The sequence below is a fragment of the Artemia sp. Qi Xiang Cuo genome, chromosome 20 (genome assembly GCF_049724085.1).
Source record: "Artemia sp. Qi Xiang Cuo chromosome 20, ASM4972408v1, whole genome shotgun sequence".
NCBI lineage: Eukaryota > Metazoa > Arthropoda > Branchiopoda > Anostraca > Artemiidae > Artemia > Artemia sp. Qi Xiang Cuo.
The window spans coordinates 22090636-22107989 of record NC_142813.1 but is presented as its reverse complement, the minus strand read 5'-3'; the positions used below and the strand labels follow the sequence as shown (position 1 = coordinate 22107989).

At 34.9% G+C, this 17354-nt stretch overlaps 1 protein-coding gene across 1 annotated transcript in view; it reads left to right on the top strand.

Moving 5' to 3' along the window:
- Nucleotides 1-17354, top strand: part of Psn (presenilin) — a 60893-nt gene that overhangs the window by 20573 nt on the left and 22966 nt on the right. Inside the window, exons 3-4 of the mRNA XM_089106372.1 lie at nucleotides 1308-1517; nucleotides 11226-11346. Of these exons, the coding sequence (XP_088962498.1) occupies nucleotides 1308-1517; nucleotides 11226-11346 (331 nt within the window). The remainder of the gene's footprint in view (nucleotides 1-1307; nucleotides 1518-11225; nucleotides 11347-17354) is intronic.

The following is a 17354-nucleotide window of genomic DNA, read 5'->3' as shown; positions in this document are numbered from 1 at the left end:
TTCTGGGGGTGGGGAGGGGGGGGAGGATAGTTCAAAAACCACAAATTTTGTCAGAAGGAGAGGAAAAACTGTTGCTTTTTTGGTGTTTATTCTATAAACTCCTGTCTTCTCTCAGTATCGTGTCTTTTCTGTAGCATCTCTCAATATTATTTTATTTCAGAGCCTCCAGAAAGGTCTTTTGAAACAGATAGGCTATCATTAGTCATGCAGATTCAACTTTCTTTGGGGTTCGATTCAAAGTTTTAAAAGTATATTCATTGAATAAGATTTTAGCAGTTAGTATTTGAAGGTATCCACTTAGTCAATCAGTTTCTTGTTATGTTAAATCAGCTCTTCATCGTCATTTATTCCTTTTTTTAAGCAGCTTAGTCTTCTTAAAACTTATTTTCTAACCTCCGTTCTGGAATCCTGAAACCTCCGAAAATTCACCCGTTTTGTTATTATTCTCAACTAACATGCTCAAAATATTTGTCTAATCTAAATCTAGGAGTTTTGCATTTTCATTTGATACCATGTTCTTCACTAACTGTGTTGTGTTTTTTAGGACTAAATCCTTCAGGAGGTAGGTACAGCCCAGTTTAATTCCTAGGTCTACATCAAATCATCTACTAACATTGCTTCTTGGCTCAACATAAAAAAACAGCCTTTTTGGTGGAATTAACGAGCAGAGTTGAAACTTAAAACTATCAGGAATCATTACTTTGCAGCCTCTGCAACGTAAATCTGTAGAGTGGCTCGTGATATGATATTTTCCTGTATTTGTAGAGTTTTTGAAAAAAATTGTACTTTACTGAAAACACAAAACAACGTAGGATTGTTGTATAGTAGAGACATAAACTGCTTGAATTTTATTTTTTACAGCAGAAAAGCAAAGGATTATATGGTGTTTCACTCCGGCGTGATACTTTATGCCCGCGATGTGTAATATTATAGTTTGTTGTTTTGTATTTTATCTCAATGTCACATTGTCCTCTAAGAAATACAGACAGTTGCAGAGCTTGTTAAGGATTTTGTTTTTTTAAGTAGCTGAATCTTATAGTTTTTTATGAAGGGTCCAGAGTTTAAGGAATGCAAATTGTTTGGGCTAATCTGTTTTTTTGTCGAGTAATCATAGTTGTACTTCAATTAAAAAACATGCAAGAAAATTTCGCTTTGTCTAGCTCAAACGAAAATTCAGGTCAATTTGGAATACGGTTAGACTGATAACAAAGTTTGGAAAAATCTCACCTATAGATATGAATAGGGATATCTAAAGATTTTAACCAAGCCTTGTTCTAAAAATATACTTTAATCAGTTTTATTTTCAGGATATATACCCCTTTTCATGAAACAAGCAATGATATAGGAGTCAAAACTTGGAATGCTTTTGCAAATGCTGCCATTCTGCTCTGTGTGATAGTTGTTATGACTGTCGTTCTAGTTTTGCTGTATTATTGTAGGTGCTACAAAATTATTCATGGATGGCTCCTGCTCTCGTCTTTAATGCTGCTCTTTATATTTTCGTTTCTATATCTTGGGTAAGTTATCACAACATTTGAAGGTTTTAATTAAGGTGAAATAACTGAAACAGTCTTAAACTATACAACAGTCTTAAACTATACAAATTTTCCATCCTCCTGAAATTTTAGATTGTTGAACTTTACAGCCCAGACAGTGACGTCAGCTCACGAATATTTAGGGAGTGGGCAAAATGTATTTTTCAAAACCTAGGGGTGGGGGGGGAAAACTAAGTGTTTTCCATTCCATGAACAAGCTCTGCTTCTTGGAAGGATTATTTATTATGCATAAAAATCGTGATATCATAACATAATTACTCAATAAATATTATTTACAAAATAAATAATATATAATATTTTATGTTAGTATTAAGTATCATACACAATGTTGTATATATATTTAACTGTATATAAAAAATACAAATGTTATATATGACATAATATTAACTCAATAGGCCAATAACTAATTACATATTTATATTATATCACAATAAACATTGTACATAAATATATTATATATAATTTTAATGTATAACATTAAAATGTTAGTATTTATAACTAACATTTTTCTAATTATATTCTTTTATTACTCCTTCTATTTTTTATTATTTATTTTATTTATTTGATTATTTACCCATTTATTATTATACATCTGTTAATAATCAAATCTGTTACGAAAGTATCTTAAATTCCCAAACACTTTTAGTGCGACAACAGCGCAACTTTGCAAAATGTTGCAAAGTTGCAGTATTTTCATATTTTCTTTTAACATTTCGGTATCAGCTAAATAATAAATATTGTTTATCTATTAAACGAACACAATAATCATCTCATCAGATGCGACCAGTTATTTATAACCTAGGATTTTTAAATTCTGTTTATTTGTTTATTTATTTACTATTCAATTCATTTATGTACTGTCGTAACCTTGCCCAAAATCAAAGTGCATTACAACATTTTTGAGAATTGAAAAATATTTTTGAGACGTTATAATTTGAAATTACAATATAAAGGGATAAGGCTAGTAAAAAAGTGATCAGGCTAGTAAAAGGCTAGTTAAAAATAGGCTTACCAACCACTTTTGAGGATTTTCCATATGACAGCCATAACTTTTAGGGGAAACTACCCTCCATTAGATACGCTCATAGAATGCCTGATCATGGATTCTAAGATACACCATAATGAGTCGTATTGGGTTGAACCATTTTAAGTTGCAAGACATCCTCATAATAAAATAATTTATCCACTTACACCCTGGTGCAAATTTAGGGACACTTTTTGAGTGAAAATTACATTTCAGCGTTTTGGAAGTAGTCCAATTACTACAGATTTTGGCGAGTTAAATGGTAATTCCTTTTGGTTAGTTCAACATCCCCTTTTTTTCTTTTTTTCTTTTTGTTTTTGATATACCGAGTGCCTGTCATCAAATACATATTTTTGTTAAAAGAAAATCAGTAAAATTGTTGCAAATTATAAGTCTTTATCAGTTTAGGCACATGCAGGCCTGGGCCCTATGGGGCAAGGACAAGCAATTTTCATGGAGAGGGTGGTGGTTGAACACACACAAACGTGCATTTAAGGTGGGCTGGAGCCCCCGTCCTCTAAATTCCTAGATGGATTCACATTCCTAGATGGAGGCAGAAGAAATCTCTGTGGGAGTTTCCCTTACCCCATTTGTCTCTACTATTTTTTGCAATGTACACATGAATATAGGAAGATATGCTGGGGGCTAGGTCGTCTGGTACACGACAATTAAAACTAGCAAATTGTATGGAAATTTTTGTTATGTGAACTTATTGAAATTTCATCTCTACCTCCCCCCCCCCATCCTTACGTTTTGAAGTTTCTGAGCTAAGGCTAGACGTACAGGAGGGATTTTCCTGGGTAATGGAAACTTTGGAATGTCTTCATTTTACAAAGGAAATTGTCTAGTCCTTTTTTTTTGCTGATTTGACGATCATGCCCCCCGCCTCACTTTCTCTATGCTGATGACCCTGGAATTTTTTTAACCTACACGCCAAATTAGGGAGTGGTGTATGTCAATTCATTTTTTTTTATTAAAAGATCTTACCTTCAAAATTGTGTTTCCTGTTAAAGTTTAAAAGCTATGAGCAATTCCACCCCTTCCCTTAATTTGTGTCCATTACTCCATGGTAGCCTTGCTTTTATTCAGTTTTTTACTATTCTTTTTTGCTTTTGTTCAGTGAATATTATTATTCTTTTAAGTAAGCGAATATTTAGGTTTTAGAAGTATGATTCTTTTGTTGAAATTAAACCGGTCAACTCGCATTTGGATTTAAAGGCATCATTGCCTGAAGGCCAATAAACTTGACTCTTTAGTTCACATAATCTACCCGTTGTATCATGTCGTAAATTGTTCTATGATCGATGAAACCAAGATTGAAAAAAAGGAAAGTGAACTTATTGTGCAATTGTTTGTCTAGCTCAGCTCGAATTTATTTTATCTGTTTTCTTTGACAATAAATTGGACCAGTAGTCACAAATGTGTTTAGACGAATCCATGTAGGCCTGCGAATAGACTACCAACGGTTCTGAACTGTTTTTTTTTTTTTTGGAAGGACCTGAGTATTTGCAAGCTAATGTTGAAGTGAATCCATAAATTAGATAGACATTAATTTTGCTAGCTAATATTCAAGTACGTCATTAAATTAGGCTTGGCAATGGTTTTATGTATTTTCTATAATCTATTATTCAACTTATTCAATAAATAATGGCAATCTTAGGTCTTAACTCAGATTAGCAAGCTAGTTTTGATATGCATCATTAAGTTAGGCTTGATATTGGTTGTACATTAGTTTTGCAGGTGGAGGAAGAAGAAGGCCCCTCAAATGTACACTCAAAAGGGCCCACTGGTTTGTCCACAAGTCCCAGGAGTTACAAACCTTCTCCAAGTAATGGGTTAAATTGCATGGTGATGCAGAACACCATCGCGGAAGGATCCTCTATAGGAGGAAAACTGCGGCTGGGCGTAAGATCCAGGTCTATGGACAACGGCCACTGCAAAGGGCCGCCTCGACCCTTTCGGGGTACCTGCAAGACTGGGGACCTTGCGGTCAACTCTATTCCTACTTGAGGAGTGGCGCCCCTCGAGGCAACTATAGCCTAGTAAACTAAACAGTATTCGCACGGGATTCTGACTAATGGATAACTTTCTGGGCTTGGTATGTTTTGACGGGCGTCTTCGGGCTGAAAAACCTCTTCCTAGCTAATTTATCTATTATGGACTGCCTCCCCATAGTAGCATAATATTTGTAGGCATGAATATATAAAGAGTCGGAGGTAATAGGCTTGAGATTGTCTGTGCAGGATTTCGACTCTTGTTGATAGAAGACCATCGCCAAGTGCTGAAAACCATGTTGTGATCAAGTTGGGCCCAGGATTGCACAAAGTCCCCATTCATGGAGGTCCCAGGGGATTCTTGCTGTCTGGTTCTAAACCGGCTTAAGCACTTCGGTGTAGACTTGAGAAGATATGTAATCCCCGTCCTGCACTGGTATCCGGGATCATTGCTTTTCCTGAGGCGAAAATAATTTCTATGATTTAAAGAACAAGAAAATTGGAACTTGGAATGTTACGACGTTAAAAAATGACTATCGTATCGACATTTTGACTGACGACTTCAGACGATTCGAACTGGATTTATTAGGAGTTTCAGAAACTCATATCCCAGGGGTAGGAAGCCTGAAATTAGGTGATATAGAATTTGTTTACTCAGGCAGGAAGGATGGGGTACATAGACAGGGAGTAGGGCTCATGATGAATAAGGAAGCTGCTAAGTCTTGTTTAGGCTGGGAAGGTATTAATAATGGAATACTAATTGCTCAATTTATGAATAAAAAGTTCAGGGTCTCAGTTATAGTAGTATATGCCCCTGTAGAACCGACTGACGGAGATACTAGTGACTCAGATGAATTTTAATTACAGTTACAGGAACAAATAGACAGGGTCTCAGGTAGAAATATGATGTTTTTCCTGGGGGATTTTAACGCTCAGGTTGGTAGAAACAGGGATAGATGGTATCCTAGCCTAGGTAAATTTGGTGTAGGAAAAGAAAACAGTAACGGATCCAGACTTTTGCAATTTTGTAGGTATAACAATCTAGTGATAACCAATACGGTGTTTGGTCATAAAATGGCTCATAAGTTAAAATGGTATTCACGTGATGGCAAGACAGCAAACCTTATTGATTATGTTATTGTAAACCGAAGACTGGCAGAATCAGTACAAGATACTAGGGTATATAGGAGTGCCGTTATTGATGTTAAAAGTAAAGATCACCATCTAGTAGTGTCAAGGATTAATTTAAAGCTGAAATATAGGAAGGGTAACTACCTCCCGGGAAGTTATGATGTTGGTAGACTCCAGGATGAGAATTTGAGAGAAACTTTTCAGGAACAGTTGAATACTAAACTTGAGAGTTTAAAATTTGATAATGTGGAAGATGGTTGGAATAATTGTACAAAAATATGTTGTGAAGTTGCTGAAGGTGTCTTAGGGAAGAAAGCTAGAACTGCAGCTAAGAATAATAGTGAAAAAGATTTATGTTTGATAGAAAAGAGAAAGGATTTGTACAAGAATTACCTTAGTGATAGATCATATGAAAACAAAAGGAATGTAAAGAAAGTGGAGAAAGCATTAAAATATGAACTAAGGAGCTGTGAAGTGGAGGCCATGGATAAAATTGCCGAGGATCTGGAAGATGCAGCTAGACGGCAAAATATTAAAATATTGTACTGGCATGTTAACAAATTGAGAGGGAGTAGTCAATGCGGACTTGGCCCAGCTAAAGATAGGAATGGGGCCGCAATTAGTGATAAGGAAAAAACTAGAGAGAGATGGGCCGAACGTTTTGAGAATTTGTTTAACCGAAATAGAGTTGCAGGAAAAGAAATAGAGGGAAATGAAAAAGTTTGTGATACCTTGGATGTGAAGGAAGATTTGTTTTGTGAGGAGGAATCAGCAACAGTACTAAAAGGACCAAAAAATAATAAGGCTCCAGGTGCTGATAGGGTGGTAAATGAGTTTCTTAAATGTGGTGGCTCTGAGGTTAGAAATAAGTTACTGAAGATTATGAATATGATTTTTGAAAAAGGTGAAGTACTGAATGATTTTAGGAAAACCTGAATTAAGCCACTTTATAAGAAAGGTGATAAGAGTGAGTGTTGTCATTATCGAGGGATTAGTCTGGTCTCTGTAGGTGGTAAATTACTTGGTAATATGATACTTTTTAGACTGAGAAATGCCATGGACAAGGCTTTAAGAGAAGAACAGTGCGGTTTTAGAAAAGGTAGAGGGAGTGTCGACCGAATTTTCACTCTTAGGTTAATAATTTAGAAGTGCCTGAGTTTTCAAACACTTTTGGTCCTCAGTTTTATAGATTATGACCAAGCGTTCGATTCTGTTGATAGAAGAGCTTTAGTAAAGGTTTTATCCTTGTATAGTATACCGGACAAATACATTAAAGTGATTAGTGCTATGCACGAGAATAACACTGCTGCGGTTAAGGTAGGAAATGGGGTTGGCAACTGGTTTTGTATTAAATCAGTGGTTAAGCAGGGTTGTGTTCTATCCCCCTTTATATGTATTATTTTGATGGACTTTGTCTTAAGGAGCGCAGGAAAGGCAATGGGAGACCACGGAATCAAATGGGGAAGAAAAAGTCTCCTGGAATTAGAATATGCTGATGATTTAAGCATCCTAGATGAAAGTGTGAGAAAAATGAATGAAGTTTTAGAGGTTTCGCGAGTTCAGGGTGCTAGAATAGGGTTGAAAATTAATGTTAAGAAGACTATGTCACTAAGGCTAGAAATAAGTGAAGATGAAAAGGTGAACTTGGGTAATGAAAAGATTGATCAGGTGGACAGCTTCACTTACCTTGGTAGTATTATTAGTAAAGATGGTGAGATCAGTGAAGATGTCAAAAGTAGAATAGCCAAGGCTCAGGGTGTTTTTTCACAGTTAAAAAAAGCTAGGAAGAATAGGAAGATAAGTCTGCAATCCAAGATTAGAATATTAGAAGCTACAGTGATGACAGTGGTCAAATATGGCTCTGAAACATGGGCGCTTAGAAAAGGGGATGAAGATCTGTTAGATGTTTTCCAGAGAAATTGCTTAAGGATTTTTCTGGGTAGCCGGCTGACTGACCGTATTTCAAACAATAGGCTATACAAAAAAGTGGTTCAATACAGCTCTCTAGGGCTATAATGAAAGAAAGGTTGAGATGGCTAGGACACGTTGTGCGGATGAAAAATGGGATATTGCCGAAGATTGTTCTTTTCGACCAACCGTCTAGAGATAAACGGAAAGCCGTTTGTTCTGGTCTGGGATTGGAGGACGTCATAAAGAAAGATTTAAAGGAATTGGGAACTTCGTGGGTGGGTGTAAAAAAGGAGGTTTTGAATAGATTGGGATGGAGGAGGAGCGTGCGTAGCTGTGTTGACCTCAGGCGGCTTGGTGCTGCGGTGAGTTGTTAGTAGTAATAGTAGGCCATACACAGACATTACAATGATTATATAAGACAACCGCCAGCATACAATTAAATAAATGGTATAACTACTAACAACAAACAAAAACCTTAAACCCATTATTTACATCTTTTTAAACCCTCTTTATAAATTCAGTCACTGCTATAATCGTCTCCCGGGATGAAGATTTAAGAATCCTAGGAAAAAACTTCCCCATCACCAAAATACTTCAATATCAAATCTGAAAGCCCCTGGGACACCGTCAAAAAAGGAGCAAATTTTCTTCCTCCATACCACATAAAGAACAAGTATAACATGATCTCGGGCTCTGAGCATTTCTCTCAAATTCTTTTAACCTACTTTTTGAGGGCAGACGATTCGCTCGGACCTGGAACCACAGACGCAAGTTTTCCGGTGGCAAGTTCAGCTTAAAATAATATTCTAGTCCAAAAGACTCTTTTATCTTAGAATACAGGCGCAAGGTTTCAGATTTTCGAATCTGTTCGTGTCAGAATTGGATCTCTTGATCCCCCTTAACATGTTTTAGCTTCCAATAAATTTCCTCTGGATCGCCTGTTGGATCAAGACCTTAATTCCAAGCGTATGAAAGTCTGACTTTATCAAGGAGGGCTTTACATGGAACGGCCACCATCTTTTTCTGCCTTGCTGCAATAATTCAAAATATACGGCTTTCATAAGTCTCTCATCTGGTAGTTAGTTGATATTCAGCCAAAGTTTTTCAGATTATAGTCAGCTTTCCTTATGCACCGAAAACAAAACTTAGGTCTGCCTTAAGAGCCTGTGTATGAGTTGTACCATGTGCCCTAGCCAATTTTTTATAATATTGTAATTAAATCATTTCTAATTTTGGGATCACCTCATATCCCCAAAGCTCCGCACCATAATGAATACTTGGGCGAATTTTCGATTGAAATAAATACTTATGCATTTTAATATTTTTAATCTCATTTTAAGCTGAATTCCTTAAAACTGCTGAAGAAACCGCTTTACCTCTACCCATCATTTCTTTCACATGATCCTTCCAATTTCCTTTATTATTTAATACAAACCCTAAATACTTAAAAGTTGCACTTTTTTTTCAACTCAATACGCTTAAATAAAAATTTATTATTATTTTTATTTGTCCCAAAAACTACAATTTCAGTCCTTTGGATATTTAATATATTTCTTCCGTTTATACTTCCGTTTTCATATCCGGATTTTATTATCATAATATTTTTCTTGAGTAAAATTTGTGAATCTTAAATGTCTTATATCGAATAATAAACAATAACCCAACTCCACATCGATAGAAAAGCTGAATGAAAGAAGGGAATGGGACGTATTCTCTCTTCCATGATCAAAACAAAAAATATACTAGGAAACTTTTGGACTATGTATGCACCTTTTGATTTGGAAACACGCCTCCTGATAGTATTTTTGGCCCTCTTTTAAGGTTGGACATGTGTGTATCTATGATAATGTTAATAGTATGCTGTTAAACCTCAAAGGGGAGATTTATTTCAATTGGGTTTTACGAAGTGACCTTGGAAGAAATGAAATGCCTTCCCTATGCTAGGATTCGTTGAATCATATAAGCTTTTTCAACGGCTATATTTCCAAATTTCTCAGTTGTTGGAAAACAGTGTTCTTGTAAGCTGTTTTAATCTATAGTTTTTGTCGTCGAGAAAGAACAGACATAATATTTCTATAATTAAAAATTACTCTACCCTAACATTATATTTAAGGCTACAGCACTGAGTGAAATACCATGGAGAGGTGTCTCTAGTAGCTTTTGAGAGTGTTGAAACATGCCATTTTTAGCTATGCGTATATTTGATAACTGGTACTTTTGATTGCTGTATAGTTTTTTTTTGTGAAGTAACTGAATATCTAATGATTTGTATATTCCTCTTTGAAGAGGAAGAAGTTTTTATTCTGAGTGGGAAAGGAACAAAAGTTATAATTCTAATTTCGTTCACTTGTAAAACTGCAAAGACCATGGGCATTTGAGGAATCTTACTATGCGATTCTTCATAAACAACCTTTTTTGTGCGTGTTATTTTTATTTTTTAATGTTTATTTTGAACTTCAGTTATCTATCCGGCTAATTCATAAAATTTAGATAACCTGCTGAAATCTTCTTAGCTTCAACCAAGCCTGATCTTTCCTACCTCCTATGAAGTAAATAATCTTATTCGCTCTCTTTCTTATTTTCAGAAAAAGAAGCAGGACATGCTAGTCCCAATATCAAACAGTTCGTGGTAACGAACTGTATAGTAAGAGGCGACTCGTCTTAATAGTAACCGAAACTCTAAAAAACGGAATTTTGATTCCAATATATACATCAAAAGAATCGAATTTTTATGCTGATTTTTAATATATAAGTTTCATCAAGTTTAGTCTTACCCATCGAAAGTTACGAGAATACCTGAGAGTATTTGCCTTATTTTCGAAAAAAGGGTGAAACATCCCCTAAAAGTCATGCGATCTTAATGAAAATCACACCATCAGTGTATCATTGTATCAGAAAACCTTACTGTAGAGGTTTCAAACTCCTGCAAAAATGTGGAATCTGTAATTTTTGCGAGATATCGTTTAGAGCCTGACGTCATTCATTACCCATCATATTCTGTTTGTCCTAGAACATCGGGAAGACATTTGTCTTGTTGATGTTTTATGCATTCGTTCATATCATTGACACGGCTTTTTTTATTATGTACTTACGTTGAGTTTTTTTTACAACTGAGAGAGACATAAACAGTAGGCATTGCTGGATGTATTTCCTGTTCATGTGCAGTTGCAACAGAGGGCAGGTTGGGTATATGTGTTCTTCTTATGAGGCCCGATGCGGCGTGCGTTGGATTTCTTATGTTTTTAATATATTAAAACAAAGTAAAACTAAAACTCAATTAATAGATGAACGAGCTGAAAGTTATTATTACTTAATGTTCGCGTCAATTAACTTTCGTTAAGTAGTTACGCCTTGAAAAATAATGTTTAATCGATGTAGTTTTCTGAAGTTTAAACGCTATTGTGCAACAAAAATTATTGTATAGAGGTAATACTTGATCTTTAAAAATTTTTATGTAGATTTTTCTTAAGAAAGAAACAAAATAGTTTCCTTTTACGTCAATCTTTCCTTCTTTTTTTAATTCATTCAGAAGCAAGTTACACTCTCAAAACCTCATTTTCTTTAGACGGGTTTCATTGCTTTTTTAAATATTGCTATTCTGTTTTTCAGAGAAGTGCTTAGAACTTACAACATACCGCTTGATTATATATCACTAGCCATTTTTATGTGGAATTTCGGTGTTACGGGACTAATTTGTATTCATTGGAAAGGACCTCTTCTCCTTCAGCAGGTATGGTATCGTTTCTGTATTTATAAATAAAGGTATCCATTCATTTTGAAAGTTCTTTCACAGAGAGGAAATGGAGAAGATCCATAGGATTGATCCCGTGAACACCCTCATCCTAGCGAAATTTTGAAAATTTGACCAAAAATGCAGGTTTTGGTTGTTTCAGACGCCAGTAAGGTTTGAGGAAACCGATTCTAAACAGAAGCACTCCTCTCTTCACTCTCTCATTCTTATTATTTCCTGGTCACTCTACTTGGAAGTGGTGGTCGTGGTGGACACCCGGGAGGGGGCTCATCTGACCATAAAGATTGGAAGTTTTTCTCTCCTTATTAAGGCCCTTTCCCTTCAATTTTTTTTGCCCACAAGTTCTAAAATAATCCTCGATTGACTCAAAATTTTCGAGATAGCTATTATGCTCTGAAATCTATAAGAAAATGTATTTTTCAATAAGTTTGATCAGATTCAGCTGTTGATGTTCCGCTGAATAATATTCACTAATGTGACATGTTTTGATTCAAAATCTTGTTTTTATGCATCCTTAATTCTAAGTTTCCTTTTACTTTCGTCAAGGTCCTCATATCGCATTTTGTATGCATAGAGAGGGTTTAAATATATTGTTGTTGTTTAGTAGAATCCCTGAGGAACGTATATCTTTTTCAGTCTCATGATTCAGCCATTGTAATGAAACTGGAATTGCCTTGAGTGGTTTAGTTCTAGGTAGCAACTAAAACTAGCAGCTCAAGTCCTGGGATTCTTCGCTCACTTTTTCAGAGACTACGATCGGTATTTACTTTACTTGTTACCAATTTTGAGGCAAAAAAAATCATCATAAATTAGATACCTTTTTAAGCTTTCTGGCACATAAAGTTGATTAAAGTCTTCAAGTTAGATTCTACCATACTTATTTTAGGCTATCTTTAGACTTTATTAAGAGGAGGTCGCTCAGTTTCGAAAATCACTCCTGGTTAGCTACTAGTTATAGAGTTTTATCTTTTGGTACTTCCCTACGTAATAGTCAGTATTTATAGATACTATCTAATATTAACTTAAAAAACACATCGAAAGACGTTTTTCAAATAAAAGTAAAGAGCTACATGTGTGACGAGCAGAAATAGGCCTAGCGCCTCCCGTGCCTTTGAGTGGGTTTAACTTCTCCTATGCCTTTTAAAGACCAGAACATCACTTGCGCTTTACTGAACACAATTCTCATTTCGACCGGTGAAGTTTTATTTGTCATAACATCAATAAAAAAAAAGAAAGAAAATCTTCATATGAACCAAGATTACTGAAAATATCGAATGAAATGTAGATTGAAAGTTTATATATTCATATTCATTCCTGGAAGTCTCAACAATTCTGTCTTTATTAACGATAAATAAAAGTTCAAATAGGGATAAAATCCTTTTAATAGACAGTGATGATAGAAATTCACAAAAATACCAGATATTTCGGTCACATATACAGTGACCGTCATCAGTAGTAAAACCACTGATGACGTAGTAGTATAACCACTGTTTTACTACTGATGACGGTCACTGTATATGTGACCGAAATATCTGGTATTTTTGTGAATTTCTATCATCACTGTCTATTAAAAGGATTTTATCCCTATTTGAACTTTTATTTATCGTCATGGAAAGGCAGTGTGGTCTCCGAAATTATCTACGTCTTTATTAACGTTATAAAAGAGAAAACGTTCAAAATGTTTTTTGTTTTAGATTTTTCCATATGAATCAATGTTTCGCCTTGTTTTTTTTTCATATTGGGCAGAATTGTGCAATAAATTTTGATAATAGTAGTACTAAAGAACTTTGGATGGATGGGTATATCAAATATTGTTTAAATAAATGAATTGAAAATTTGTATAATATTTAGGCTTCTGTAGGGCTGAAGCCATCCGGACAACTATCATGTTACAACCTTAAGTAAAGACAAATGCGAATTGACATGCCATAAAAGTTTAAGCGCAATTCTTTAAAATGTTCTAGATAAACCCTTTTGGCGACCTTGAATACAAATATTGTCTTTTGATTTAGCTCACCATCCCTTTCAGTGTACCCTGAAAGTCTCAGTTTCATACCCTTAGCAGTTTCTGATATTCCAGATGGTCCTTTTGACTATCTGGATGCAAATAGTGCTTTTGATTCAATTCAACATCTCCCTCAACATGCCCTGAAAGTTTCACGTTAATATTTTTAGTTATTTTTAAGATGTTGCAGTTATGCCTTTCTGACGACCTAGATGCACATAATTTCTTTTGATTTAGTTCAACATCCCCATAGAAATGCCCTGGAAGTTTCGAATTAATACACCTAGCGGCCAATATCCGTTCCTTAGATATTGCAGATACGCCCTCATACAACCGTAGATGCACGAATTGCCTTTTGATTTAGTTGAACATCCTCAAAAGAAGCCCTGAAAGTTCCAAATTAATACCCCTAGCTGTTTCTAGGATATTGTGTAGGCTCCCTTTTGACAGTCTGGGTACAAATAGTGAATTTTGATTTATTTGTATAACAATTTTGACAACCTTGATGCCCTTAAATTCTTTTGATTTAGTTAAATAGTTAGTAGTAGTAGAAGCAGTATTACTAGTAGTCTTCGCAGTCACAGTCGCAGTAGTAGTAGTAGTAGTAGTCACGGTCGCAAGTTGTCGCGGTTGCAAGAAGTTGTAGCCACAGTCCCGAGTGGTTGCGCTCTCTGTCGCAAGCAGTCGCAGTCACGGTTACAAGTAGTTGCGGTTACAACTATTCGCAGTTGCATTTGCAAGCAGTCACAGTCCCAGTCGCAAGTATTCACAGTCGCGAGTAATCGCAGTCTTAAGTAATTGCACCTGCAAGTAGTTGCAACCGAAAATATTTGCAGTGGCAGTTACAGTTAGTCAAAATCACAAGTAGTTTGAATCGAAGTCACCGTCACAAGGAGTCGCAGTCACAGTTACAAGTAGTTGCAGTCACAGTCGTAGGTAGTCACATTCAAATATCAAAGACGCAGTTAATTATCGAATATTCGCACTCGCATACTAATAGTCGCACAGATAGTCGCAACTATTTTCAGACAGACACGAAATTTGGCGTAGTTGCAAGTAGTCGTAATCTCAAGTAGTCGTCATATCAGTTGTAGTCACAAGCAGTCGTAGGTTGTCACAGTCGTAAGTAATCGCAGTCGTTGTTGCAAGTAGTCGCAGCTGCATTTAATCGCTGTCACAACTAGTCACAGTCGTAAGTTGTTGCGGTTACAGTCGCAATAGTTGTAGTAGTATGCATATAATGTCTTTTGGTTAGTTAAACATCCTTCTCAACATGCCCTGAAAGTTTCAACTTGATACCCTGAGTCGCTCGTTCACCATCCGTTTCAACATTCCCTGAAAGTTTTACTCTTATAACCTAACCTTTAGTAATCGATAACCTGTATGCACATGTTATATTTGATTTAGCTCAACATTTCCGTGAACATTCCCTAAATGCTTTACCAAAATACCCTTAGTCTTAGAATTAGTAATAGTAGCAGTAACAGTAGGCCTAGTAGTCATATCAGCAATAGTAGTATGCAAATAGTGCCATTGATTAGTTCAACAAGTGAAGCATCCTCAGAATGCCCTAAACGTTTTAACTTAATACCCTAAGCCGTACAATTTCATTTGGGTAATCTCTGGGGGCTATTGCTGAGTGTGGTATCTCCTTTTTGGGTCTAGGCGTTTACCCCCGGAAAATACCCCTTACCCTCCCCTCGCGGAAAATACCCTCGGGAAATACCCCCCCCTCCCTTATATTCCCCCTGGTGAATTCCGGATGTTTATTAGAAGAGAAATTGAAGGTTCTACTCACACGTTTAAGTCTGAGGTAATTCTATAACGTTGCCTGTAGTAAAAAGCCACAAGGGTTTAATGTATCCCCGGAAAATACCCCTTACCCCCTTTATTTATTTATTTATATTTCAAGCTGCTACACCGAGTTTGGATCCAAAGGTTTAAAGAACATGTGGTCTAACTAAAAAAAATATATAGGTTGGTATGCGAAATCAAAGAACTATCTAATTTAAGGAGCTTTTTTTTTGTAATATTAATTTAAAAAAACTTTCAGAAAAATAAGTTTTTAAAACAAAATTAAAGGCCTTTTTAAACTTAAGATCAGTAGATACAAATACTTGTTAAAATTCAAACTAAAAACGACCAGAAATTACTATTAAAGAATAAATGAAACCCAAAACGAACAGAAATTAAATAAACAATCATAGCAAAAACCATACTACAAGTAATAATATAAATGAATAAATAGATCTTAAAGCAAGTAATGATTCTATCGAACATTAAAATCTAGCTTAAAAAAAAAACAAATATTTTGCTATTAAAGTAGAAATGAAACTTAACAAAAAAAGAAATTAAATAAATAATCCATGTAAACAAACATACAACAAATAATAATTTAAATAAATAAATAAATCTTAAAACATGTGAAACTTAATTTAATATGCAAATCAATTTTGAATCGAATAAAAGCCAATACAAACGTGAGTTTGGGCATCGTCTTGCTGCAGAAGCCTAAAACCTACTGCGTCATTGGCGCTTTACTGAAAACTAATTATATTACAAATGTTTTCTTTTGTACATAATATTGAAAATAAATATTAAAATTACAGTAAAATTTTGAACTGATGAGCTTTTAGCAATTAATATCATTATGCATCAAATATTCAGTTGAATTTATTAGTTCTTTTCAAGATTGGTCAATACAAATATAGTTTCACTGCAAACAAAATTTGGATATTGCCCCCTTCTTTAACTGTAAAAACCTAAAGCTTTCTGCGTCATTGGTGCTTCACTGAAAACGAATTACTCGTATATTACAAATTTGTTATTTTCCAGTTCTTACAGCATTGAAAATGAAAATAAAAATTACAGTGAAAAAAAATCTTGAACTGACGGATCTTTCAACAATTAATATCATTATATATCTAATATTCAATTTGATTTTGACTTTCCTAGTTCAAGACTCATATAGTTTTGCCATTTTTTTTTCACTCTGTCATTTTTTGTAAATAATCGTGTTATTTTGTTACGAGAAATTTCTATGGCTTCTAGGCATTTCTATTTGAGTGGAAAACTGCACCTCAAACTTTGTGGAACATGCATATTCTCGCATGAAACACCAAAATATAATAAAATGTCAAGTTTCGGAGTGTTCCACCACTCGCAAGCAAGTGCCATTGGTATTTTTGAATCTGCATGGTCAATTTAGGGGGTGGAGGGTAGGCTAACTCTCTTAGCAGCCCCATTCCGTCGTGGTATGGTTCACATTTTCAACACCTGGTGTCCGGACTATCATATAATCTACCAAGCATACAACTACCCCAAATCAGTATAAAAAATAATACATAAGTGAAACCCAAAACGAATAAAAATTAAAATAAATATTAGAGTCAAACTCAAAACGAGCATACATTAATATGAGTAGGGTTCAAAACCCCTATGCTTTCTAAAAGCCAGAATATAATTTGTACTTTACTGAAAAAAAATAAAATGAATTTTCTGAAAAAAAATGTGGATTGTCAATTTAATATACATATGCTGATATTTTTTCCTTAAAATATTAATTGAATTTTGATTTCTTAAAGTTACAAAAGTGAAAACATTTCAAAGAATTGTTTTCAGTAAAGCACCAATGACGCAGTAGGTTTTAAGGCTTCTGCAGTGAGACGATACCCAAGTTTAAAATGGCCTTTACTTTTCTTTGAAAAACTTTTTTTTCGGAGTTTCTTTTTAATTAATTTTTGTTCGTTTTTGATTGCAAAAAGTTTCAAGTTTTTATGGCATGGGGGGGGGGGTGCTTGCTGTCCGATTATTATTGACTTTAAAAAAAGGATATAGAACTTTCAATTTAAATCGAATGAGGCTTTTTTCAAAGTCTATACGATTACCTCTTTGATAAAAACCTTATATATGAACAATAGACAGCTTGCATAACTTTTGGACAGCGATTGACAACAATGAATGGATTTAAAAAATAGCTCCA